The sequence below is a fragment of the Calonectris borealis genome, chromosome 24 (assembly GCF_964195595.1).
Source record: "Calonectris borealis chromosome 24, bCalBor7.hap1.2, whole genome shotgun sequence".
In the NCBI taxonomy this organism is placed as follows: domain Eukaryota; kingdom Metazoa; phylum Chordata; class Aves; order Procellariiformes; family Procellariidae; genus Calonectris; species Calonectris borealis.
Genome location: NC_134335.1, coordinates 3,661,490 through 3,689,262, shown reverse-complemented (window position 1 = coordinate 3,689,262; position 27,773 = coordinate 3,661,490). Strand labels below are relative to the sequence as shown.

The 27,773-nt window shown below is 48.7% G+C and overlaps 1 protein-coding gene across 1 annotated transcript in view; it reads right to left on the bottom strand.

The window, feature by feature from the left end:
- Positions 1-24,484, bottom strand: part of GRIK4 (glutamate ionotropic receptor kainate type subunit 4) — a 137,076-nt gene extending 112,592 nt beyond the window's left edge. Inside the window, exon 1 of the mRNA XM_075172956.1 lies at positions 24,353-24,484. Coding sequence (XP_075029057.1) covers positions 24,353-24,434 — 82 coding nt within the window. The 5' untranslated portion in view covers positions 24,435-24,484. The remainder of the gene's footprint in view (positions 1-24,352) is intronic.
- Between the last annotated feature and the right edge of the window lie 3,289 nt (positions 24,485-27,773).

Sequence of the window (27,773 nt, the reverse complement as noted above, 5' to 3'; positions counted from 1 at the left end):
GCAGTACAGAATGGCCAAAGTTCAGAGCAGCAAAAATGCAGAAATCAGAAATAATAAAATCAATGGGAGGAAGAGGAACAGGAGAAAGACCACCACCCAGCAACACACAAAGCCAGCCTCATGCAATAAAGATTGGGAAAGCAATACACTCCGACGTATGCCACACGGCCCACGTTATGCAGAGACTGCCAGGTCCCAATTCCTAGTCAAATCCACCCAATCCCATTTTTTGTCTGCACGCTCCTAGCAGAAAAATAGCCTATGAAAATAGGTAGCTTGCTTTGCAACATTAAATATCTCCATTTTCCTTTAATAAGAAGGCAGTGACATCATTAGAGGCCAAAACCATTAGACACAATTTGCTTATTCAAATTAGTGACAAGTCTGTGTCAAAACACCGGCTCCCCATGGCCCTGATCTCAGAAGAGGTTTTGAGGCAGAATGATTGATTGAGCCGCCCACAGACTTCAGCAGGCTTCGGACTGGACTGCTCAAGAAACGATCTCGGCTTTCCAAGGCCCGTCTCCTGTCAGAGCAGAGCTGCCTCCCTCCCGGTCCCCAGCTGCGTGACCATCCTCCGGTTTCACCCAGCGCCAGGCTCAACCACAGCCCGCGCATCCTCCTACCGCCAGCACGTGCCGGTAACACATGCCAACACACCGCGGTATGGCTTCCCCGTGGATCCGTCCTACCTGACACAGCTTTTAGTTCCTCAGACCTAAGCAGATATTAAAAAAAAAAGCCACCGGAGATGTTTCATCTCACTAGGGCCCCTTTGATCCCCACAGGGTTTCAAGTAAGATCTGTGCTGGGTATGCCCATGCTAGTCAGCCACCGATCCAGTCTCCAGTCCGCTACAAAAGCGAGTGAACACTTAACTTGCTGTATGCCTGAAATGTTCCGAGCTATTTCAAAAGGATTTTGGTAAGGACCTCCACTGCTCCTTTTCTATATCCATTTATGAAAGGCTCACGCACACATCACTGCACAGCGATTCAGTGTCACGCTCCCGGCTCCCAGGGTTAATTGGCCCTTAGCATCTCTGGGGCCGCTTCCTCCTTTAATAGCCAATTAGACCTTATTAGCTACGTTGTCATTTACATCCAAGGCTCCCAGCAGCAGTCCAGAAGCTACAAATTCGCCTCAGTAGCCCTTCTCACAACACTGCATGGCCTTTTACATTGCAAGCTGACCCTTCTGCTTTGCTTGTGGCCTCTTTGCTCCAGGACACCTTCTGGCCAGCAGCCCACCCGTGTGCTGTGCAGGGAGCCCGGATGGAAGACCCAAGGAAGGTCTGACCCATCAGGAAGAGACCAGTCTGTTCAGTGTGTCTTCTAACGGGCCTCAGCAAAACAGCACTTGGACATATTAAGCAGACCAACGTCTGCTCGTAGCCATCTGCCAGAATGTTTTGACATACTGCAGCACGGATCAATGGAAAGAGAGCTAGATAATGGCGATTGATTTTACACATGTAATGAAGTTGTTGAATCTCTGATTCAGCCATTAGTAAGTGTTCATTTTATTGACCTGAAGGGCAAGGGGACTGAGATGTTTTGTTCTGTCCTTTTAAAAAGCAAGCATCGTTTGCTAATGAGAGATGGCCTGGTTCCCTCCTCACTCTCTCTCTGCTTCACCTTTCCCTCCTCTGCTTTGTCCAGCCACAGCTGAAACCCACAGACAGCAGCTTGACCCGTTTCACACTGCCATCACGGCCGGTCAGGTCTGTACGCTTCTCTGGCCACAGAAGGTTTCCTAACCCGCCCACAGCAGACCTCCCTCTCTGGACCAGATGGACTTGCCTCCTTGCAGAAGCCTGATGTAAAATCCTTCTTTGGGAAGGTGGACCTATACAAGCATCAGCTGCTTCCCCCTGCCCTGCCTTTTGTTCCTTTAAACACACAGTAGTCACTCAGATCCATTTCAACGAGGCCAGAGACAGATGCTATCCAGGATTTTTGCAGGAGTGATGAACAAAGTCTGCCGCATTCCCGCTCAGTTGTCAAATTGGAAAGCTAGGAAAGGATTTGTGCCAGCTTCTAGCCTCTTTGTGCTTCAAATACACACCTCCCTACTATCTATAAACTTCTCCTAGAGTAGGCACCACCGACAGCTCCTCTGTTTAGGGTAACAAGCCCACTGTGGATCTGGAAAGAGGTTTTCAAAGGAGACCGTACTGGGGAGGAAAGCTCCCTTCTTTGACTTCAGTGACCACACAACATAATGCTCAACTAGCAGGTTTGTGAGCAGTGCTGCCAAGATTCACAGTGTACAGTGGTAAAGAAAATAACTTCCAACCCCTTTGGCCTGAATTTGGTCCACGCTTTCTCTGCAAAGCAACAAAGGCTCCAGCACTAAAACTATGCTGCAAAAATGGACCCTTGTCAGTGTGTTGTGATGAGTTAGAGCAGAGCAGTCTTTTACCTTATACAAAGCATCATGGCAGCAAAAGGATTGGTACGTGCCGCAAGATTAATTTACCCTGAGAAACACCCATATTAGCCAGCAGACAGGTGATATGATCCTCCTGAGCTTGTTATATATAAAGGAGATGACTCCATCTATTGCATAAGCTGGTTACTAACACCTAGCAGAGCTACACACTTAGGGCAGGAGCTGATGAAGTCTTTGCAATTGGAAAATTAAAACAAGGTCCTTTTGATGGCAAGCCCAGGGCATCCTGGCTAATATTCCAAGGCTTTGCCATTGATGTTTGTGTTAGTAACTATTGCTCAGATCATTCCTTTGGACTACAAGAGTTCATACTGTCTCCAGCAGCTATCAGGCATCCAACATCAGGGTGGACACAAGTAGTAAGACACCAAAAAACTCCAGAGAAGAGAAAAGCACATGCCTCCCAGCACTCGGTAGGAAAGTTCCTATGTGTGCCTATCACAAAGTCATATCTCCTGGGCCTTTGGCATCAGGATGCATGTGAGGCATCCACAAACAAGTAACAGGAGCTTCCCAGTACACCATGCATTGGTTCAAGCAATGTTTTCACAGACCACGCTGAGCGACCTTGCCCCAGTACTGTAGCTCTGCTGCAGTCCATGCTGCCCGTGTCCCGCCCCAGCTGACCTCACACAGCACGTCATGTTGGACAAGACCACAGCCTGAAGCCACGCAGCTTTAGGCAATGCCATCAGAAGACTTCTGGTTTGAAAAACAAGACTGAAGAAAAGACGTATGAGAGATTGAATTAGAAAAGGACTTGCAGTAAGGAAAGATTCAAAGGCATATCACAGATAAGATTAGGCCAGGATATAAGTCCTCCTAATGGAGTCTCAATGAGGTTGCACTCACAGCTCTATGTGTATATACAGAGAGGTAACACAAGGCACCCAAAACTATAAAACCAAAGACGTTTAAATTAGAAGGAATCCAAAGGAGGCTAATAAAATGCTGAAAAACATCTACAAGATGTATCAACATCTACATAGAGGTTGAAGGAACATAACATGCTTTTCCTAGAAAAGTGGCAACTAAAACTGACTCATGGAGAGGGTAGGAGAGATTGGGAGAGCGAGATAACTCCACCATAAAGTGCAAGAGAGAATCACTTTGAGATGAAGCAGATATTTAAGGATGGCATTAAAAAGAAGAAATGAACATGGAGCTACAGAAATGGGAGAAGTATGTTTTGTTTCGTATAAGAAAAAACAAACTCAGGTTTAAACTAGTTCTGCTTCCACAAAACCAGGGAATAATTTCAAGCAGCAGTTTCCAGTGCTAAGCTTGTGCAAATACCTCCTCCAAAAGGCTTTGCAGATCCGTTTGCAACAGCCCATGTGGCCCAGGGAAGCCGCTGTGGCTCTGTGGCCGATGACGGAGGTGCAGCGTGTGCTGGCTGAGCCTTGGTGGTATATGGCCTCTTCGTTTCATCTCAACCATGAGATCCCAAGGGGCGTTGGGCCCTGCTTGCACCGAGACATACGCCAGCATCACAGTCCCCTGGCAATTCCTGCTACCACTAGAGCAAACAGGCGCTTCTGGTTTTGCTGGCACACCTCAGTGTCTGGCTCCTACCAGCAAGCAGCTGCCGCCAGTCCTGCTCCTCCTGCGGGTCTCCTGTGCCCGCCTGCTCCGTTGCAGTTTATTTCACACATGGACACCCAGCGCAGCTCACAGCTACCCTGCACACACGGCTGCATATCCTGGTCTTTGTCACGCTGATGCACTCTCAGGGCTCTACTCCATTCATATACACTCGCCCTCCGGCATCCCCCCTGGCTTGGAAGGCAATTTCATGCTCACATAGTGCTGTTTGCTGTCCTATGCGTGCATGCATACTGCAGGCTCCCACGTAATTACCATCGGCTGCTCGGAGCAGCAGTGGCTCAGCACACAGATACCATCAACATTATCTGCACACAGCAAACTGCTCCCCCCTTCCACCTCCCAAACCTACCCCCATCCCCTGACACCTGCTGCTGGCCCTTTGCACCTGCATCCACAGACACAGTTCAGTGCCGCCACCAGTTTCCACTGCCTGTTGCGAACAGCCCAGCCGGATTTCAGCACCTTTCAGTCTTGATGGGTAGTACACTAGACCGGGACTTGGGAGATGTAGGTGCTAATTTGAGAGCTTGCTACAGGCAATCCCTTTCATTTTCTCTGTGCCTTTGCTTCATATCTAGATCGTACAAACGAATGTTACTGTCAAACCAAAAGTCCATCCAATAATTCCTACTAATAGCCTCCCAGCCTTCAGCTACTCTCAGGTTAGGAAACTTCTGAAACTGATGTTGTTTATATATTTAATAACTCTGAAGTGCTTTTCTCTTCCCTGTGCTTGCCCAGTTTCCCCTTAAATCTATGAAAACTTTCTGTACTCACAACATCCTTTGAGCTCAACATAGCGATCACCTGTTGCACAAAGCCAACATATTGCTCTTTGTTCTGAACTTGGCTCCTATCGGCCTCATTCAGCGAGCTCTCGTTCTCCTACCAGGAGAGACACAGAGCAGCTGATCCTCTCCACCTTCTCCATTCTGCTCATGACTTGCCTTCCTGTAAACTCTCCAGTACAGACATTGCCTCTCGCTATAAATAACGCTGTACAGCAAGGGACACTGAGGGTGATCCACGTCAGCCGGAAACCCTGGGCATCGTCACAAGGCAAACCAGGTTGCCTGTGTGCACTTGCACAGCTGCCCCATGCAGACACGCGCTCCCTGGACACCCAGGGCTTGCAGAGGGCTACTGCAGGCACAGGCTCCCTTCCGCACCACGGCTGAATCCAGCCCTGCCTGAAATCTGCAGGCCCCATTAGAAGCTGATGAATTGTTTTCTGCTCTCATGCTTGACTCCGTATTGGGTTATCTACGCGGAAACGTAATTTGTTTGCTGATATCAAAATGCTGCCACTCACCTGAGGGATTAACACCATCACAAAATCATTGGAAACCTGACGGAGTACTAGAGGCCGCCTGAGTTTGCGGAAAATTCATTCTTCAGCCAAACGGATGTCTTTTTCCAAACATTACAACAGCAACACCCCTGTTTCTCCGTTCCCACTAGACCAGCCAGAAATGCACGCACACGCTTAAGGGCTCAGCTTACTCTTAGACCAGCTAAAGGGGCAAACAATGCCTGAGGCTCATGAGAAGCGTAGAGGTCCAGCAGCAATGTCGCCACACAGGGCTTCCCTTCAAACACCGACGTGGCATGGGGTCCCACCATTGCATCTCAACTCCACAGCCATGGGAAGGCCCCGGATAAGCAGCACCGGGTGCTGAGCCTTTCCCTGCTGCTCTGCTTCCACGTCTTCCTCTAGCTCATGCGCCCTGTTTCCCCCAGGCACTCTTCACAAGGGACAAAACACTCCTCTTGTGACGCTCCCCACTGCTCCTGCATGACAAGTCGCTACTCCTGCATGACGTTATGAACTGGCAACGAGTCACCGTCACTCCTGGGGAGGGGGGAGAAAAGCGACCTTCCTTTTGCTGGTCCACTGCCAAAGCCCCCACGTAATGCAAGCTGTCTGTTCCACGTTAAAGCCTCCTTCCACAGCATGCTGGAGAGGATTTTTCTATTGCCCTGCCACCAAGGTGACACAACGAAACATTTTTTCCAAACAGTGCTCTAAGCGACACTGAAATTTGCATTTCAATTTGAATTCATTCTTACGGTTCAAATGAACTTCTGAAATACTTCTTCGCGTGTGGTTAAGAAGCATGCTCTCTCGCTCTACTGATATACACACGTATATATTTTTAGCCTTGATCCCTACATTAGAGAAAAGTCACCCTTTTAAAAGAGCTGTTTTATTGCCAAGCAATATTAGCACAATGAAGAAAATCGCTCCTAATTTTTATAAATTATCTCATCATCTGCAACTAATTAGCAGCTGCCGAAAGCTGGGAAATCACTCTTCACCCTAGAGAGACTACCTCCAAGCTACGCAGAACTCAAACATCCCATGGTCAAGGGTTTCACGAGAAGCCTCCAGCTGACTCCCACCCAGGTGAGGAGGTCCCACCGGCTGTCCCACCAGGTGAGAAGTTGTGCGACCCCAGCACCTCCAACATCTCCGCTGTGAGGAACAGTTGTGATGAGGCTTAGCTGGAAACTTTATTAAAATCCAATCTAATCAAGCTGTTGCGACTCTCCATTCTCCTTACCCTTGCTCCTAGGCGCTTGTGCCTCTGTCTGTGCCGCTGTAAATGTGTCTATAAAAGTAAAATGAGCAAGCAGCCAACGGCTAAATGGCACTTAATCAGAAGAAAATGTATACCCTGGTGGATAGCAAACTGCTATTAAGTTGGGGGGGAGACAGAAGAAAATAATAAGCTATAAATGGACAACCAAATAAATCTCCTGCCGTACCAAGTGAGAGCACATCTGGTTAGATGCCACCTCCAATGAGTTGTGAGCAAAATATTTATTTGCCGCCAAGCACCTGGCAGCAGGAGTGGGAAGGGATTACAGCTTGGAGAGCAGTGCTGCTTTCCCTGCCTGCCCTCGGAGGCAGCAGCACATCAGGTGCCTGCCCTCTTTGGCTGCAGCAAAATCCAATCTGAAAACATCCGACCTCCAAAGCCAGCAAACTGGCAGGCCCCAGGCATCACTGACCAGGCTGTGACGGTGCCCACGGCTGGTGGGTCAGCTCCAGCTCACACTGCTGCAAGGGCATGGGCTCGCGCTTGAAAAGCCATCTCCTCTCCAACAGGAGAGCCCTTCAGCCTCCATCCCTACCCCAAGCCCTGAGGGGGTCAGTAAGGCAACAGACAATACACCAGAGGCTCCAAAGCTATAGATACTGGAGGACTTGCACGCCTCTGATCCTTGAGAGCGCCTTAATTTAATACAGAGCACTTCGGCATTAGGAGAAAATGCGATTTGGGACTTGGAAGTCCCCGAGGGAAGAGCTCCTCAGAGAGGGGCACCGTTGCAAAGGGGATTATCACCATAATCACGAGATTAGTTGAATAATCCCAGCCTAAAAGAGAGTTTTTGTTATCTGCAAGATGCTCAGCACCCTCCAGCTTCCATGGAAATACAGTGCAAAGCAGGGTCAGATTGACTTTGAGGAACAACGTGGGGAAAGAGGAACTCGATTCAGCAAACACTGTGCTTCGAGTCCCATCCCATTCCGTCAGCGCGCTACTGCTCTGCTGAGCCAAGGCTGGTTTGCTCACCTGCCTCAGCTGGGGCTGGCCAGCGCCCGTCTCCCTGCGCCGGCGATACAGCACGTACACATTGACTTTCCGTTCCCTCACAACACCTCTCTGCTTCAGACCGAGGGATTTTGCTGTTGATTCCTCCTGTTACAGATTTTATGCAGTAATGGGGTTCAGGCCTCCTACAAATGGCAAAACCAAGAAATCCAGTCCTACCAAATTAAAAGACAATGTGACAGGGAAAACAAAATAAAATAAACCTCCTCTACTAATCACCTAGCCTGGCTCTTCTAAGGAAGCGCTTGCGCAGTTGAATTGCACAAAGTAAACAAATAATTACTGGCTATTTTCTACCATAGGTCAGAAAGCAGATTAGCTAGCTGAGACTGAAATCTAAAGCGTGTGTGTGTCGTGCCCAGGCTTACAAAAAGAAGAAAAAAAGCCAGCCAGGAGCAGAACCCTGTACCACAACCGCAGCTATTGGACCCTGCTGCTCTCCGAGAGACAAACTCTTCTGCGCAACATGACATCTACTTGGTCTCACCACTCAGGCATTCATATCCTGGCCAGAAAATACATAAAACCAATGCCAATATTTTTACATTTCCCGATTCTCAGCTTTTAACTGAATACATTCAGATTTACTACCTGGGGAGAGATTTTCTGAGAAGGGAAAGACAGAGGTTGGTATTTCTCCTGGAAATGGCTACATCTTACAGACAACCCAGATGTCTCAAAACCCAGGTGTACACCTGGCTGAAGTCTGTTGCCAGAATCAGAAGGGAAAGGGAGGAGAGGTGCAAGAAAAAGTAATGCCTGCATTTGATTTCGCTGTGTTTTCCATGTCTGCCACTGAAAGCAAAATTCAAGCCCACTGCAAAACTGGAAAGGATGTTCCTGGTGGTTAGAAACTTCTGGTCAGGAACCTAGTGACACTTTTCCCCATGGCACTGGAGAACCTGCTTAATTTAGCTCTAGTAGAGATCTATAAAACTAGCAGAGAAGCAATGATATTCCAAGCATCAAGAGTGAACTACCATGAACTATCACGTTTTGCAGTGGAGCCTGCACTCTGGCAGCTCCCAGAAGAGCAGCAAGCTTTAGCCCTGAAAGGTTGCACTGACCCGTGCAAGCGGAGCAGGTGAGGATGCACATCCCCACAGCACACACTCCTGTACGCAGATTGCTCTGCTCTCCCTTAAGAAGGCTGCAAAAAAAGCAAGCAGACAGTAAGCTGTTGGACAGGTCCCTGCAGGTGCTGGCCGTAGCTCGGGCAGCTGAGCACAGAGAGCCAGTTCTGCCTTTTCAAGCATGAATAATGCTGGAGGGTTTCCAGATGGGGGGGTGGGGGAGAGCAAAGAATAGAGACAGGACATTTAAAACAAAAGTGTACAGCTATATTCAGCAAATGACTGTTTTTCAGGAGGGCTTTGGGTTTTAGTCACACAGATGCTCTTTCTTGCATTTCTTCTGGAGTTTTGCTGTGTTTTTTTTATTTTTAGTTTAGTTCTTGCTTCACCTTTCATTAGAAAGCATCCATGCTTCATGCTAGAGGTGGCTCGTTTCAGTAGCAGGAGAGGAAACTCTCAAAGCCGGTGCTCTTCTAAACCAAGCCACCAAATCTTTTCGAGGTTAATTGATTCCCTAAGCGTCAGGACACATCTTTCAAAAGCATGCTTAGTGGCACGAACTTCTGCTCAAAGGCTCTCTGTGCTGTTAGCCAATGCCTGAAAATTCTTCCCATTTCCGTGCAATAAAATTGACAGTCCCAGGACAACAAACAGCCACTGACCCCTTGCAGTTTGCCATCCAAAAGGGCAGGAGCCAGGCAATGAGGAGGAGGAGAAGCGAAGGCAGCAGAGGGACCACGACCAGCTCAAAACCATCTCTAGCAATGCACAGCTGCCCCCAGCACCATAGAAAATGTCTTCCTCCTAAAAGGTCCCTGTCACCGTGCAGAGCTTGGGGGACTGCAAGCATCTGCCAAGAGACCTCTGTGCGAGGGGCTTACTGAGCCCTCCTCGCTGCTGCACTTCCCAGAGGCACTTACTCTGATGCCAAAAAGCTCCTATGGACCATGAATGCTAAAACTGGCTGACATGACCAAGAGGTTCTTACCTGATAAACAGTGACTGCTCCTCCAGCGCAATTACAGACTATTAAGTGAATGAGACATGTTATGGGCAGGGGGAGGGGGGGAAAGAGCCTGTATTTACACGGGAGCCTGTAATGATGCCATCGTTGTGTCAGCTTGCTTGACAAGACAGACACAGGCAAACTTTTGAGTCTCCTGCCTTCACTTCATTTCCTTTTCATAAAGCCAAGTACGGTCGCCACAGATTAATTTTTCTCTCTCCCTTTTTCTTCCCGGACTTACCTTGAGATGCCCTGATATCACTCAAGCAGAGGGTGAGGCTGGGGTTGCCTCCACATCAATCTATAAATATCCCATACAGCACTGTGCAGCAGCAGACTATCAGGGTTAGCTACACAGCTGAGGTGTGCAACACCTTCACGCTCACACCCCATGTCTTGCTTTATTTTTCCGAGCTATTTATTCCTTCTCCCTCTAGCTATCTGGCAAAAAGCAAAACATCGGGCAGGAAGCTGTTTTAAAATTATTTTGTTTTTTGCTGGCCTTTCTGCTTACAGTTTATAGCTCATTTTCTATCACCTGTGGAGAACTTGCAAAGTCCAGAGATGAAAGACAACCAGCCGTGCAGCTTACTGTATGTGCCAGCATGGAGAGACAGAGAGGATGGCTCCAAGAGGAGGTGCTGCTCTCCCGGTGGCCATTCCTACCCCAAATATGCAGAAATGAAGCATTCAGAGACAGAACTTCCCACAGATGTTCCCACATCAATCTGTGGGTTCTGTACACCATTTCCCATTGAAATGGCTGTGCCTGTGCCCTGCACCCAGGGCAACTCATGGTGCGCTGCAGGCACCCTATATCCCTTTCTCCAAGCGTGGCTGCATGTTCCTGACCTATGCACACCCAGTCTCTTCCATTCATTTTGTTCCCAGTGTCAACAATTTTACCAGCAGTATTTGCAGGGCTGTAGGGACTGAAAACACACAGAAATAGAAAACAGTAACCTAGAGACCGGGAAGGGAGGGAGTTCAAAGCACTTTTCTGCTAAACGACAACCCAAGCTGCCTGCAAATAAAACTCTGGAGCTCATCAAGTAACTCTGACCACTGAGGATGCTTAATAAAGATTACTTTTCTATAGCTCCACTTGCCTGAGGCATCATTTGCTTCTAATGAGATGCTCCATGGGATTTAAACGCATGAGAGAAGAAGAGGCTTTTCAACCACAGCCGTTACAATGAAAACAAGCTTTCTGCTCCAAAACCCAAATGCTGAGACTCCTGTCCTACCCCGGTAACGCTCCTCAGCCATGACAAACTGGACAACCACAGTGCTTGCTTTCTGCCAGACCCGGTAGGCAGCTATCCCATAGCATTATGTCTTAAAGAATGGTCATGCTGGGGAATTTGAGGCAAGTTCTGCTGAGAGCTGCAGTGCTCGCGGTACTGCTTGCTGCCTGGGCAAAGTCACTGCAGCCTCACCTGGCCCCAAAAGCCCAACACCAGTTTCTGCAGTGAAGCAGCACAACTGGGGCTAGTGAGGTATCTGGGGTGACTATTGCATGGGATACCTAAGACTTTGCACAAGTACCGCAAGATATTTCATTGACAACTTAACCATTCTTTTGCTTTGTCTGGTGTGATCTCTAAGATCATGTTATTTCTGAGCATGCCTGGAACAATAAAGCACTTCTTCCCACTGTACCTGGGCCCTCAAGGCAACAAGCACGCAAAAAAAATTCCACATACCACTGAAACAGATAGAAACACAACAGGTAATAAATGCTAAAGGTCTGCAACTGCCAAGCTATCTTCTGTGCAAGAACAAAATGTTCTGAAGTGCCGAAGCCAAACGACAGAACGGACATCTGCTGCTGGTCAAATGGGAAGATGTGTGGGGCAGCTGAACACAACCAGCTGCACGGTGAACGAAGGAGTATGATTAGGGGTATCCTTCCATGGTAAAATTAGATGCCTGTGAATCAGATCTGGTACAAGGTGGAGGCTATCAAATGTGCTATTGAACACCCACCATGGCGTGCACACACGTGCATCCATAAGCACAAATTCTGTAAGATGCTGGAGAGTACAAAACCCTCTAGCAGGGAGATGGGGCAGCGGATCCTATCGGATACAGGTTAGTGGATCCTTCTTGCCAAGCAGAAGAACCACAAATCAGGGTTGGGAAAGGGGTGGAATCTGTAACGAATGTAGAGATCCTCAGGCAAACCCAAGCTGACACCACATTACAACTTTTCAGACTTCATTATCTCTTGCGCTTGGCAAGAAGATCACAGAAATCTTAAGCTCATGTGGGATGAGCCTTAGGCTAGATCTCAGGCATTCATCCTGGTCTGCACCCCTACAATATGAAACCAGGAATAATTCCGGATGACATGGCACATACAGACCAGCTGCAGTGAGTCTGCACTGTGCTACAACACAGGGTAGTGAACAGCAATCCCCGCAGCAAGGGAAAAATATATGGGCAAATAGAGCCCCTTCCCTGCCTTCTTCCTGCTATCCCAGCTCTAACTTCCTCCCTGAACACAATTTTAGCAGCATGAGATGCAAAATTATAGAGACCAGGTTGTCAGGACAGTCCCAGGAAAAGAGGCAAAAATATAAGATGGGAAGGCTCTAGCAGGCAATGGCTCAGCTCTGCCTGCTAGCCAGTTTGATTTGCTCTCCTGACAACCACAACAACAAGGGTTACCAAAGCTGTAATATTTACAGAAGACAGTCTCCTTTGAACGGATAGGAGCATAACCCAGACAGGTTACCCACGGACTCCTACAGGGGCTGGAGTTTGATCCTGGATCTCCCACATCCTTTCCAAGACTCCTAACCCACCAATGACTTTGGAGTTGATTTCTCTCTCAAAACTGTCTGAAAGCAGCTTGAAAATTCTTGAATTTTCCAAGTACAGAACATAAGATATTCTGAAACCTCAGAATTACATGACTAAGAGGAAAATCAAGCCTCACCCCTCCTTGTGCATTAGCCTTTTGTATCTCACATTCAGAACCTCCCCTCTAAGCCATGTGCCCCCCCTGCATCCCGTAAGCTCCTGCGTTCAGGTACCGGCTCCAGCAGCAAAGAGCAGAGTCCTACAGTGCTGAAAGATGACTGCTCAGCGCTAAGACCAGGTCCTTCCCTCCACAGACTATTTTAGAAGCATCTGGAGCAGTTATGCTTTTATGACTACCACTAAAGAGAGATGGGACAGAAACACACGCGAGATGACAAGTGACATCTGCATTAAGTCAGGTGGCCAGCTAAAGTTAGCTAAGAGTACCTGGTTGCTCTTATGCAACAGATCTGCTCTTGCAGAAGCAGATAATCAATGCCCATTAATAATTATTAGACTCGCTCTTCGCAATGAAATTGCAGCCCTCAGGACTTCTAGCACTCTCTCTTTCCCTCCTAAATACAGCAAGAGTTTGTTCCCTTGCAGCACTCCTTTCCGGTGCTCAAGGAGAGGTCTGACTACATTTACCCCAGGAAGCATGAAGTGCTGCATGGCCCTGCGCTAGAAATGCTCCACAGGGACACGTGGTATCCCAAACAGATATCACCTAACCAGAAGAAGTGGCCTCCTATTCTGCCAGCAAAAGAGAAGAACTACCTAAGAAGCTTGAACAGAGATCAAACCACTTACTGAGCCGCAAACAAGATCCTCATGAAAGTACAAAGCCCTCATGGGCAAACTGTTACCTCCCCTTTACTCTTGTGGCTCCATTCTGGAGGATGACAGCACAGCCAGTCCTTCCCCTTCATCACATGCATGTACCCCCGTAGGCTAAGCTTTTCCTTCAGGAATCCCTGCAGCAGATTAAAACCCAGTTTATTAAATAAGGCAGTACTCTAACAAGGGTAATCCACAGATAATTTCACTCATTTAAGCCCTATTTCATCTCAACCAAGTAGACTTATTTCCATTTAACAACCTTAATTCTTTTAGCACTTTCCGGCTCCCAAATTGGCTTCGACAGCAGAATTGACATTCAGCCATCATTTTCACATAAAGTTTCATTTAGTCTCTCCAAACCCCTACAGTGTCTGGAGGTGCAAGAGGAATTCATTAGTGGTGTCTTTGGGAAAATGAGCCATCCCTCCCTGCAGCCTTCTTACACTCACAGTCCTCATTTAGCAGGGGTCGAGTCAGAGCTGGCAAATACCGGGCAAAGTTGCTCCTCCACTGCAGATCCCCCTGTTGCTCCCCTCTAACTCCATGCTCAAGTCCACCTCTGTGCTGACACATGAGCATCTGCTTTCTTTGCTTCTCTGCCCGCTGAGCTTAGCGTTTCATTTTTATCTACGGGCCACAGAGCTAAAATCTTGCAGTCTTTACCCTGTTTGCTTACTCACATCCTCATTCCCCCCAGCCCTACGAGCACCAGGTCTGCACGTCCCTCCCCGCAGGGAGGTCTCTGCCAGCCCCAAGAGCCCTGTGGTCCATGCCCTGCTACTGCTCCAGGTTACCACTCTTGGGCACAACGGCCATGGTTATGAGCACCCATCTCCATGCATCTCCCACATCTTCCCCATTTCAGGAGCTCTCCTCCAGCCAGGATCTTTACCTTCTGCTTCTCAGGCGTCCTGCACTCCTTTCCCCTCCAGAGATAACACTCCAAAGAATGACGCTACCCTAACACGATGTCATCTTCTTGGATGGCTTTCCCAGCAACAAACAAAATGCAGGCTGAGGGAACCTATTTGTCCTGCCTGCTCACAGCTGCTTTAGGTATGGATTGTGCCCTGGGTGTTGCCCTCTTCTCTCCCACATGCACACTGCTTCTCCTGCCCATCGGCGCAGCCTACAGCTCTGTGCTTTTCATAGCAGATACCCTACAGAAAAGCAGAACTCATTCTTTCGAGTTTTTCCATCCTTCCCTTTTTCCTCAGCATTTTTTCAGCAATCTCAGCCAGTAGCTTCAATCTCACCACAGTGAGGTCTTTGTGAGGGAGAAGAGGAGCAAGAAGAGCACAAAGCCAGGTGCAAGGCTTTGCAGGGAAGGGCAGGACCTACGCTTTGCAGAGGCTGGAGCCCTGTGTAGGGCCCGGCATGCAGGGAGCTAGGATCTCTCTCACCTGCTTTGTCAGCAGGTTGTTCTCTGCTTCTGGGGTTAGGACTTTTTCAAATGCTGTAGGTCCAAAACACCTGGATACCAAGAGCTAGAGCTTCTGAATCCAAGCCAGGACAACCTGGGCTTTTAGCTTCACAGGGGTGTGTTTACCTTAAACTGAGCCACAAGCAATTCACTGCAGAGGGGCACTTGAGATAAGTGCCCTTTCAGGTCAAAAGCACCTTTTCTGGGAAGGTTGCCCAACAGCCCTGCAGTGCCTAATGCCAGCAAGAGGGCTTTAACACGTCACTGAGCTGAGCACTGCACACATTGCATCCACGAGAGATGGCCCCTGAGCTTGCAGTCCACCCGTCTACAGAGCAAGGAAAAGTGAACTTGCCAAGAGTTACACAGCAAGAGAACGAGGAATAAACCTCTGAGCACAAGGCGTATCGTTTCAAACAGAAAGAAACCCTACCTTACACTCACAGTGTGAGGATCTCAGCTCTGCTCCAGCAGACTTTACAAGCTGGAGTTGCCTTGCTGTCTTCCTCCTCCCATCTGCCATCCTCCAGTTTGCCTTCTCAGAAAGGTTGTAATAGCTCACAGGTAACAACTTTGGCTTTATCTCAACTCACCTTTAGAAACTTGGGCCACTCCTTAATCTGCAAAGCTATCCTCCACTTCACTTCCTAAAACGACCTTCAAATCACGTCATAGTCACTGCAGATATGCATCTCCCTAAAAGCAAGCAACCATGCTCTTCAGCCATGTATCCACAGGTGCCCCATCCTCAGTAGTCAGCCTTATAACTGCTCCCTGCCCTCCCGCACCAGCGGCTGCTGCCTGGATGGAGGGCTTGCTTCCCCTGCCTGCTTATTCAAATTTTGTAACTCAACCCAGCTCCTGCCCACATCCAGAAAATCTCCTGCTCAATTCAGGTGGTTTTTTAAATGCAAGTTAATTGGTCCATGGGGAGGAACAAATTTGAAGCTCAAAGTATTGCTGATGCTGGCACTAAGTTTTCAGGTGCTCTGAGCTGCCAAGACAGCTGCTCTCTATCAAGTGAGCACTGCTTTGCAGTGTGATGGCACTCACTCCAGCAAGGGTCTGCTAAGGATATTTAATTCAGGCTTATTCTGCAGTGAAGTCAAGCTCACCACAGAGTGTGTGAAATCCATTCTTCCTCAACTGCCTACACGGATAGCCAAGGGCAAGAGGCTGGGCAGCAGTAATCTGTAATGCAGACGAATGCACAAGCCTATCTCATGCCGCACTGGAGCCTTCTGCAGAAATTCCAGCTTTGCTGAGTTTGGCTCAGAGTTGGAATTAATTTTGGCAGCTGTTTAGGCAGGGAACCAAGCATCTTTCATTCACGTAATTGACTTTTTTATTCTCATATATATGTGAAAAAATAATGAAAGAAATGACAGAGTAGCTCTTGCTATGAATAGCTTTCACTCTATGAAACAAAAAGATCTGTATCTAAAACGTCTCAGTGGCTAAATACACAAAGTGCTGCCCAGGGGCAGTAACAGTATTTAGATATAAAACAGGTTATATGGCTCTCAGATCCTGATCCTTGGCTCAGGGAGAATCTTCAACATTCAGGAACAAAAGCCAAAAACCAGACCTCTGAAGCAAAACTCTGAGCATGCACCTGTCCGTGTGCTCTCTGTTGCTGCCCCTGCGACTGCACAGGGCTGTGCCTGCAAGAGACGTAAATATGACCTTTTCAGTCACCAGCCCCTCTCTCCCTGGCCCCTCTCCTTAAAGCACATTTTCCTCTTCCTGCTGAATTAGCACCTACTTAAACCCAGTCACCTTCCAGACCTACAAAGCAGTACAGCACAGGGCAGCAGCTGGCTGCTGTGCCCAGGCGCACCGGTGTTACCTGTGCTGGTGAGCAAATAACTTTCATTAAACAGGCAAATGAAAAAATAGACCTCTACGCTGATTTGCCACTTGAGCAACATGGCTCTTTTCCATAACTACCAGCTGACTTTCCCATCCAGATGCTCTGCACACAGAGATCTATACCGATATAATATGTATGCGGATATATAATGAATCAAAACAAAGCTTAAGGCCTCTTGGGATGTACAATGTAGTCTGCCTCTCAGACATTAATGAACAGGAACAGATCAGTAAAAATAACTCTGCCACAGAGATGCAAAACACATAAAGAGAGGGTCTGTCTCGCTGAATCCACACCTCTCCTCACTCCATGCCCTGTAGCGTTGATCTAAGATATAAATCTGCTTATTATTTATTATTCATATTATTACAGTGCTGGATTCCTTAGCTGTAGACCAGGAGCTCAACATGTTTTATGTGGCAAAACTGCAGCCTAGAGAGACACACACCGATCTCCCAGGCGAGGCAAGGGGCACTGCCTGCCCCGGGGCGCAGCCTCGCGGGCGCTGGGCTGCCTGGCACATGGCATGGCCACCTTCCTCCTGCAGAGCCATCAACGGCAGGGCAGGTCACCCCGCTTTATACCAAGTCCCTCTTTCTTCCATGAAGGCTGCCTGGAGCATGCGGCGCAGTCCATTTTAAGCCAAATGCATTCAACCCTGATCACATGCAATTCATGCAGAAACAAATCTCTGTGGTGGAGGAAACCATCAGTCTCTCCCTCTTTGGTATCCAGTCTTCAGCCAGTATGCCAAATAGGCCCCTCACTGTTTAAAATCAAAGCGCAAGGAAGCAGGGATGCAGGACATCTACATCCCTCAAGTACTGCTCAAGTACTTGCCTGCAGCTCAACCCAATTCCCAGTCGCTTTCTCCCAGGGCTCCTCGCTCGGAAGCGCTCGCTTTCCTCCCGCAGTTTTCGCTCGCACTTCGATGGTGCTAGCAAGCCTCCTGCCTCTGCAGGCAGCGAAGCCGCCCAGCACATCCCCAGGAAAACTCACGTTTGCAGAGCCAGTCGGAACAGCATGCAAAACCCTGCCAGCACACGGTGACCACCCAGCGACCACGTTCTCCTCAGATACCAACCTCAGCACACGTGCAGGGAGCCTGAACACTCTGCCCTGGCGTCTGAAAGCATTCAAGAAAAACACTTTTCACCTGATCATTTCAGAGAAGAAGGGGTTAGATAAGAGACCGCAGCAGTCACCAGCAGCGTGCAGCCCCTCTTTGAACAGCTTCAGTTGCCTTTTCCTGGAAAAAAGGCTCCTTTTATCCTGGAAGTAGCCTTCATGGATGAGTTGCCTTTACAAGACCACCCAGGACAGGGAAGGTACGGCTAGGAGATGGGGCACTGTTAGCCACTCTTCCTAGCACCGTAGGGCAGGTCTCCAGGAGATGGGCAACTACTGTGCGGACTTGAGGGGAGCCATGGGGCACCCCTGGGAAAGCCTCTAGCTGGGGTTCCTAGGGACTAGGACCCCAGCACACACATGGAAACCATCTACCCACGTTTAATGTCAATCTAGCTGCAGCCCACACCTGCTCCCGTCACCGCAGCATGGGGACAGCCCTCCATTCATGCCTTATTTCTCCAGATGCAATTTGGCAAACATTTTGCAAACAGTTAACTCCTCCACTCTCCCTCATGCCCACAAGGTGCCCCTCGACCTGACCCCCAAAGCAGCGACACCCCACTCCTCAAGCCAGACTGGTATTATCACAGTCCAAACACAACGGGACTTGAAAGCGTCTGTCCAACACGCGCTGTTGCCCTCCAGGTGTGCGGGTACGGCCTCGGGCACTGCGGCCCTGCAGCTCGCAATGGTGACCAGCGCAGAAGGTTTCCTTTTAATCCTTTAAAAACAGTGAGGTCCACGCACAGAGAAGCCAGCTAATCGTACATGTCTCAGCAACCTGCTTTGTTTCCAGCCCATTCTTCCCCTCCAGCCTGCTGCCTTCTGGCGAGGAGTCATTAGCTGTGCCCCCTCCTGCACAGGCAGCACCTAACGCCTCTGCTCCCACCGCCGGAGGGACAGCCAGCCAGGGAGAGTCACCTAACCCCTACCAGAAGCTTTGTTTCCTTAAACACTAATCGTAATTACAAGCGGAAAGGTTTTCCAGCAACAGCACCACCATGTGAGACTCCGAGATTGTTTCTCTGCTTTAAGCTGATCGCAGCAGCCTTGCTGGGTTCAAAGCCAGGGTAAGGCCATTTCTCTGCTGGGGTACAGCGAATTGGGGGACAGCAGTTTATTGCAGTTGCATTGGTATCATCCACAAGGGCCTTGGATATGCCAGAAAGCAGCACTGCATAAGGAAAGGAGTTTGTGCTTTGCCTGTCTGTGTAAAACGCGCTCCTCTGCCTCCACGCAGGCGAGAGAAGTGGAGTTGCAAGCCGTGTCAGCAAGCTGCCATCAGGATATGGGGTTGGCACAAGCCAACCTGCCACAAAGCCGCAGCTCTCCCCGCCTGCCATAAAGGGCACAGTCGTGTTTCTCCCCATCTCGGACTGCACCCCTGGGAGGAAACATTTGTACCTGCCCACGGGGGCTGGCATCGACATTTTTCTCTTACAGCATCCAGGGGACTGACTGCACCTTCATCATCAGTGGCACTGTCATCCTTTGGTAATGTTAAATAACATGCTGCCTTGTGGGATCTTCTCTGCAGTGCCTTCAGGAGAATTATGTATATCCTCTGGGACCGGGGGAAGCTGAACTAAATGGTCCACAATTCTGTTCATTGCCATTATCGTTCATTTTTGCCTTACACATTTTTAATGCTCAGTGCTTCTTCCTTGCTTCAGCCTCCAGCTCAGACCCACCAATGTACAAACAGCATTGGAGAGGGCAGAAGCACACCGTGCAGCTATGGGACCTTTAGCTCACTACACAAGTGGCTTAGTATCATAAACACCTCGGGAGGGTAATCAGGCAGGGATGCAAGGCCACACAAATGATGCTCTGCCACACAGGTCTGTGCCAGGGTGATAGGTAGGAAATAGAGGGGCACTATACAATCACAGTGATGCAGAAAAAGCTGGATGCATGTCTCCAATCTGCCTCTTCCCACCTACTTCAGCATGCACAGCTAAATGCCAGTGCTTTCCCACGACTCCGCATGCTCTGGGGGATCCCAAGAACATTTTCTTGACATTATCGTTCCACTATCAGAGCAGATGTAGGAGATTCACAGCCCTTTAGGTATTCCAGATTTTTGGAAACATGCCTAGAAACAAGGACAAATGTCCCAGGCTGGCACTTCTAGTGACAGCCCACTGCCAGTTTGGATTCATGGAGACTTTGACCACACATTGATTCTCTGGTGGATGAAACCTTACCACAATCACTGGGACAGCAGTGCAGATTGCTTCAATTATCAGCTGAGCAAGTGGTGGATGCATTTTCACCGGGTATGGGGTAGAAGAACACTAGGTTTCACCAAACAAAATACCCGAAATGCTAGAGCTGCATCTTGCCTTTTGTATAAAGTTTGCAAAGTTGGGAGGTAGAGGGAGGGAAGGGATTTGGACAGACAGAGGCAATTACAGAAAAGAGCACTTTAAAGAGCTGAAGGAGTTTGTCAGTAGATCGTATGTCAGCACTACTGAGCCTACTGCTAGTTAGGGCAATGCCATGTATAAACTACAACTTTGGCTTGTATATGAATTTTAAATGAGCTGTTAGTACACCCAATGAATCTAGCAAGAGAATACCAATTTAGGGCTCTGACGGCCTGCTCTGTAAGACCAAGTAAATAACTCTGTAAATAACTCAAGTAAATTTCCTGACACTTTATTGAGCATGAGTGAACAAACAAAAGATAAAGCCAGAATTACTTCTACAGCCAGTATATGCCGCAGGAAACCAGAGCTAGGGGAGATGCTGGCCCACAGCGCACTGCACCAGCCATCCTCCTTGCCAGGCACTGGGGCAGGCCAGAGGGAGCTGATATCTTTCATGCTTTTGGTGTGGTTGGATGCAAGACTGTGTGCAAGCGCACATGCTAGGCAAGCACCAACTATTGGGTTTTGCTCCCAGGACATTTTGTTAGGACATACATTGGCTCTTTCAAGGGCTACGGGATGTCTTGAGACAATTCCTTACATACCTCCTGGAGCTCTTCAAAATTTCTGAGAACATGCCCATTCCTGCCTGCTTCTTCACACCCTGATCACAGTCGACACTCTTAGTAAAAAGACACTGTTTTGGATAAAGCACATGGGTCAGCGTTTTTCCCCGCAAAGGACTCCAGAACAATGTGAACTAGGAGACTTTCTCCAGGATGGGATCAGAAGGGAATACACAGGGTTTAAGGCTGAAGGAAGAGGCTGAAAAAAAGGTCTGCACCGTTGTTTTATCCTGTGTATCCAGGAGAGAAATAGAGCATACGATAGGCTACAGATTGTTCCTATGCAAGCCAAAGTCACAGGGAAGGACACCCTGTAGCCTATATTCTGCTCATTTTTTTGCATAGATGATGCCTCTAAAGCTCACTGCAATGCAACACTCATTGTTGGTCTTGTCCAGGCTAGCAAAACTTCCTCTCACTGTGCTCTCAAAGATTAAGCAATCTGCTGCCTAGAAACTCCACTGAGAAATATCAGGGCCAAGATCCACCCGAAACCCCAAGAAAGCAGCAGCAGGGAAGCTCAGAGCTTAGTTTAAAAGCCAAGCCAAGTGCCCCTGAGTCAGCACCACCATGCCTCCTTCTACCCTGGAAGCCAAGCGCAGCTGGCAATAATCTCTTCTAGCAACTTGGTGAAGAAACCAGATATGGCATTGCCTATGTTCACCTCTCATTACTAATCATAACCGTGCATCTGAGCAGTCCATTACCAGATGGCTTTCAGAATTACTTTAAATGTTAGCTTGCATTTTCTTTGAATATTTAAATGTTCATGCTGGTCTGTTTTCCTTTTCTATGCAGTGCATTGATTTATGTTGCTAGATATCACATCTCCCTGCCTTGCCAAAAGCATGCACTTGGGAATGATTTCAGGGCTGCTAGTAATATTTTTTCTCTCCTTTTATTTTGTGCTTTATTTTTATTAACTTTTTTGCTGGAATATATTGTTAAAATAAAACTGTGTCTTGAAGAAACAAAACCAAAACCCCAAACCCCTCCTCAGCTCTTTGCCCATCTGCTTCAGACGCCATTTTCAGAGAAGTTAGCTCTGTGGCCATAAGCAAAGAAAAGCAGTAGATATGTACTAACATACTTACCTGAGCTTCCCCTTCCTCAGTAAATTCTTGCTTTAGGCTCACGTGTGGGAATCAGCCGGGTCCAAGGTCAGGACTGCTGGTCTTCCATTCCCCAGAGGCAGGAGGTGCCTGGAGACACCTGTGACTTGACTGCAGGATCTCTGGCATAGAAGCCACGACCTCCAGTGCCTTTTAGAAGGATCAGGAAAGTTCCTTCCCATTCCCTCAACAACATTACTCCTTTGAAATCTTGACTTCCACATTCGCTTTGCAACATCTTAATACAAGTTCTTCAGTCCTAGGAGGATTCAACAGACAGATTTCCACTGCCTTGCCCTGTGCAGGCTAAGGAAATCCAGCATTTCCATCCTGGACCAGGCAGCGGTGGTGTAAGTTTTAAGAGCAACTGTGTCTGGAGCAGCTCCATCATTTTTGCAAAGGAAAGTAAAAAGCAAAGGATTTCTAAATGCATGAGGATTTTAAAACTGGAGAGACGGGTCCAAGAGAGCATGACCTCAGCGCGAGAGAGTTGAAAACCGCTGGTGGAGCAGTCTCTGGGATGGAGACCAAAGCACCGGCAGACCGTCGCTGGGTAACTCTGCGCAGCAGCCTAACCACCGGCACTGCAGCCCTCGGCCTCTGCAGGTGCGCAGTGCTAAGGAGGAGAGGCTCACGTTTAACCAGCGTGCGCTCAGCTATTCACCACCGTGCGTCTCTGCTAAGCTCAGAGCCATACAGTTTTGTACCTCTACGAGGCAGTGGGACCGGGACATGTGAACCATGCCTGTGTTCAAGCGTGTGAGTAATTTCTGTTATGGATATTCCTTGAGGCCCCAGCAGCGTGTCAAGATCTCCTTCACCCAGCAGCAGATACCAGGCACAGAAAACAAAACTAGTATTTGGACAGATGGAGGGAGACAGATTTTCTACCACCACCGCAGATGCTCACGTGTCCCCTGAACACACAGACACTCCGGCTTCTTCTTGCCTGCCCTCAGGGGTTAGCGCTGTCGTGGCCTCCCAGCAGCCACCATCAACTCCATTTAGGGAGCCCCTGAGCATGCACCGAGCTGAGACCTGAAGGCAGCAGCTAGTTCCACCTGGTAGTTGCCCCAGAGCGGTGCAGCACAGAATTTCATTTCCAGTCCTCAGCCAGCAACACAAAAGCACAGTCCCATCCCTCTCAAACACCTTTCCATTTCACTCTGGGTTGCACTGTGGAGGTGGACAATCACGCCAGTTCCCAGACTGGTTTGCAGCCCAGTGCTGCTACGTGCGCTGCCGGGGGAGCTCCCCTTCCCCTCACACTCCCAAGCACCCACAGTACTTTCCCCACAGAAGGAGATGGCTGGGGCACAAGGCGTAATGAAGGATCTTTCACCTTCAGCATCCTGATAATATACCGTCCATCCCCATCCCCGTCTGCTGGCTCAAGTGGAGGATCTGCCAATCAACATGAAATGCAGCCTGCGGAGCTGAGACTATGCAGCATGAGTGCTGTACATGAATCACAGATGCTGGGGATCTAAACCACCCAGCCACCCTTCCCAGACACCTGCCAGCACAAACCCTCCCTTGCTGTTTCTGAGCTGCTCCATGCCCTGCTAGCAGAGGGGAGAAGTAATTTTACTTCGTGTCACCTGTGAAAGTTGCAAATGGAGACAGGAATAGACTAGCTTCTCATCTGCAAAAAAATAGTTAATAAAACCAGCTAGTAGCTCCAGAGAGAAAAGTCAGGTAAAGCAGTTTCCTTTCTAAACAACAGAGCAAAGTGCCACTACTATGAAGCAACTTTCATTACAAGGTTTCTGGATACATTTCTTTTCCCTAATGCGCACAGGCAGCAAGCGAAGATGACCTCTTCCTAAACACTTTTTAATAAAGCCCAGAGGAGACCGAATGCATAGGACCCTCTTAAAAACGGAGGGTTTTGGAGTTATTAATGTTCTTGTGGCACCGCTTAACTAGGCTCAGTTTGGGCTCAAACACTCCTTGCTCATCAATGTGGGGACAAATAGATTTGTGACAAAAAACTATTTCCTTTTGTGTTGAGCTTAGGAGAACATCAAGGGGGGTAGGGCAGAGGCAGGCAGCAAGTTTCATCCCTCAGTGCCTCTTCGAGGAGTAGCTTTCACGTCAAATTTATACAGGAAGAGATTCCCATCAGGTAACATTACCACCATAAAAATCAATGCAAAGACGTATGCTCAATATAAACTGCATTTCATTTACAAGATGAAGGAAAGAACGTTTCCAAAATGCAGGTGGGACACGGTAGCTCAGCAAGTGCCTCAGCCCCACCCGAACGGGGAGCAACCACCACGCAGGGAGCCCATGCACCCCAGCAAGGCTTGGCTTCCCCTGGCCAAGCACGTCTACCCAGAGTGGCCCAAACGATGAGGGGAGGGATGATTAAATGCAGGGCAGAGCAAGCTTTGTACTCACCGATCCTCAGGGAATGGGGGCTGGCAGCGATCTTCATTAGCCACAGCAGAAGGAGCACCAGAGGCGCCAAGACACGGGGCATCTTCTATAAATCCTCATGGAGCCCTTTGGTGGTCTGGGCATGACATAACTCTGCGGAGAGAACACACGGCACCGTGAGCACCTCGGCTCTCGAACCAGCGACTCAGCAGGATGACACTGCTTCGTGCTTGCCAAGCACTTGGGACAAAGAGTCTATTTACCAAAGGAGGAGGAAGCTATTCACAGGCTATGAATTATTCAGGAATTGGAGTCAAACTGGGCAAAGAGCTTCTAACAAAAAATGGAAAAGAAACACAAGGAAAAGTCCAAATATTTCATCTTGGCATTTTTAGCATTTCCACAAAAACAAGTAGAAATCAATATTGAGTCACATCTCTAATTTTATTTCCCCGCCCCCCCCCTCCTTTTTTTTCCACTCAGAGCAGCCTGCAGATTAAAATATAATACTGACTTCTGGTTTTAGGATAGGACAAAACATTTTCACACCAAAACATAATTTGAGGGATGGGAGTCGGAGACAGAAGTCACTCTGGCCACCAAACTAGAAACCAATTCTTTGTACTGCTCCAGCCCCAGTAACAGTCACCACCTCCTTCCCTCCCTTTCATGCGCAAGAGGATTCAGGACAAGACCAAGAGCAGGACCATTTTTTTTCTCTTCTTAAAAGGTAATACACCACCCCAACACACAGAGGTCTAATTTTCAAAGTCGAAATACTGTCAAAATGAAGAGCAGTAGGTGGAGAATCCACAAACCTATCATTAGTACAGACATTGGACCTGGTTGTCCCACAGCAGGCTCCCGCAGCACAGTTAAACAAATTTTTAACAAACACCATTTTAAATAGCTATGTAAAGGGTAGACTTGACTTTATAGGAGAAATGGTTGTCCCTCAAGTTGATAAAATTATCTCCACAGGCAGCAATGTCCTTAAATGCTGACTTTAAGTATTTCATCTGTTACCTTATCTCTCCCTTCTCCAGTTTTCTGGCAAACATTCTCACACTATTCCATTTGTCTAATTCTTGGGCCAAATACTGAAGACCTGACACAGGCAAAGTCTTTAATCTGCCTTTGAAGTCATCAGGAGTTTTGTGTGAGAAAGACGTAGATTTTGACTTGCAATTTTTTAATTCAGCTATTTTTAGATTGCATTTAGACTTCCTCCATCTCATCTCAGCACTCCCCAGAGGGGCTATCCCCTTTTTACAGATCGGGAAGGGAGGCAGAAGAAATGTTGAGACGTGGCCATAGAAACAAAGGCAAGGCAGGGCCTGAGCAGGGAGCCCCTGCACAGCTCCACTCCCTGGGGTTTGATCTCTTCCCATCTCTCTTGGGAAGCTCCCACCTGCAGCCCTAGCCTTCTGAGTCCCAGTTCTCTCAGTTTCGAGAAAATTGAGGGACCCCATGCTCAAACGTCCGTCGGACATTTCAAGAGCATCCCGATTTCAGAAGTTGCGTGCTCAACACATTTTTAAAAAACAGAGGCTGCCAAAAACCACCTGGAAATCATTAGGCACCTCTGAGAAGGGCAATGGCAATTTTCTTTTTTTTAGTAGGAGTTACAGAGTAATGCCTAGGGAGGAAAAGCCCTAAAAGGTTAAGCGCATGGTAAATTGGTTACTCAGAAGCGTTGGCAGCAGCAGAGACAGATTAGGGAGCAACGTATCATTTGAACACTTTGAAGCAGTTATTTCAAAACTTTCCAAGTTATTGACAAAACAGCAGGATCACGTCAAACTACCTCACAGCGGTATTACAGCCCAGGCTGTGGCACCAGCGCTTGCCGCACTGAAGTCGCACACAGGCACACACACATCCCCTCTCAAACCTTCCCTGCAGAGCCAGAGAAGGAGCCGGCAGGACCTTAAGAGGAGCTTGAGCTCTGCACCCCGAGGAGCTGCACCGCGCTCAGGATCAGCTCCAAAGCCGCTCCCCAAGACTCACAGCCTCGTTTCCCCCCTTTAGGTCCCACTTCTTGCACCACTACCCTAGGTGTGCTTTCAGTGCAAGAAACGTCCTGAGCAGCCCTTGCCAGCCAGTGGCGATTAACAGCTGCATCTTGACTAGCAAAGCATCCGATATCGGATGTGTTCTGCCTTCTTTCTCCTCCGCTGCCCCCTCCTGCCTGGCCAAGGCAGTCTAGAAGAGGCTAGTAGAGCCATCGGAGGGAGAGAGGCAGAGAAAGGCTCCAAACGCATCTCGAGACACAACGGAGAAAACCGGCAATTGCTCGTCCCTGCTGTTTCCCCACCACGGCCCCGCTGCTATCCGCCAGTCACCTCTTTGCTCCAAAGAGCAACTCATCAAAAGGTGTTTGTACCAGAAACCAGCAGCAACCTTCGGTGCTTTGCGCCGCACTGTCATCTTTAGCAGCGTGCCCGCACCCCTCCCGGCCCCGTCCCTGGGCAGACCCTTCCCCTCCCACCGCAGCTGCCCGCGGCACTCGCCGAGGAGGGCGCAGGGATCGACAGCACCTGCGGTATGGATTGGCCCCAGGGAAAGGTGGGGCAAACACCCAGACTCGTCAGCATTTCTCACACAAAATGAGGAGGAATAAGAGAAGCAACCACCCACAGAGGTCGGAGGTGCAGAAAGGCCTGAGAAGATGTCAGCGCTAAAGCCACAGTGCTGAGCTCGTTCCTCTGGTACAGACATGAGAGATGACAGCCTTTGGCAACACTTCCACTACCCTCTCCTCCGCCACCAGTGTGCACTTCTCCTCCATAACATTGGCCACATCCGTCTCATATCATCTGGCAAGGAGTTTTAAGATCATGCCTTTGTGCAGATAAATACAACCATCCCACCTGCAGCAAACACTTTGTACCTGCAACTACAAGGCAGCCACTGGGAGGGAAAAGCAGGGCAGCAGCCTAACAGTGCCTCTGGACTAGGGCAAGGAAAGGCAGATAAAAAAAACACATTTTCCAGCCAAAGCAGTGGAAGAAAACGCCTGCCTGCCGTTTGAGGAGGATGCTGGAGTTAACGTCGCTGTCGTTCTCTGCCAAAGCACTATGGGATCACCATGCCAAAATGGGTGGTTCTCATTTTAGACTCTGCAAAGACAAACTACATGAGGGTAACCACTCCAGGCAAACTACAAACAGCCAAGGTCTGGGAAAGGGTCCCATGACTTTCAGCTCTGAGGGACAGACCTCAAGGCCACCTCTCCTGTTTGCAGCCTGGTTTGGTGAAGAGGCGAATTACAAGATTCTCAGAGAAGCAGCTGCCTTTGCATCACCAGCTTAGAGTTAATAGCAAAGCTAAATAATAAATACAGGGCACCCGCTGTGCTCTGCTACGTGAGCGGCAGGGTTGTAATTACCTAGAACATGGAGCACAGAGGGATGCTGTGTTCACCTAACGCATTACCCAC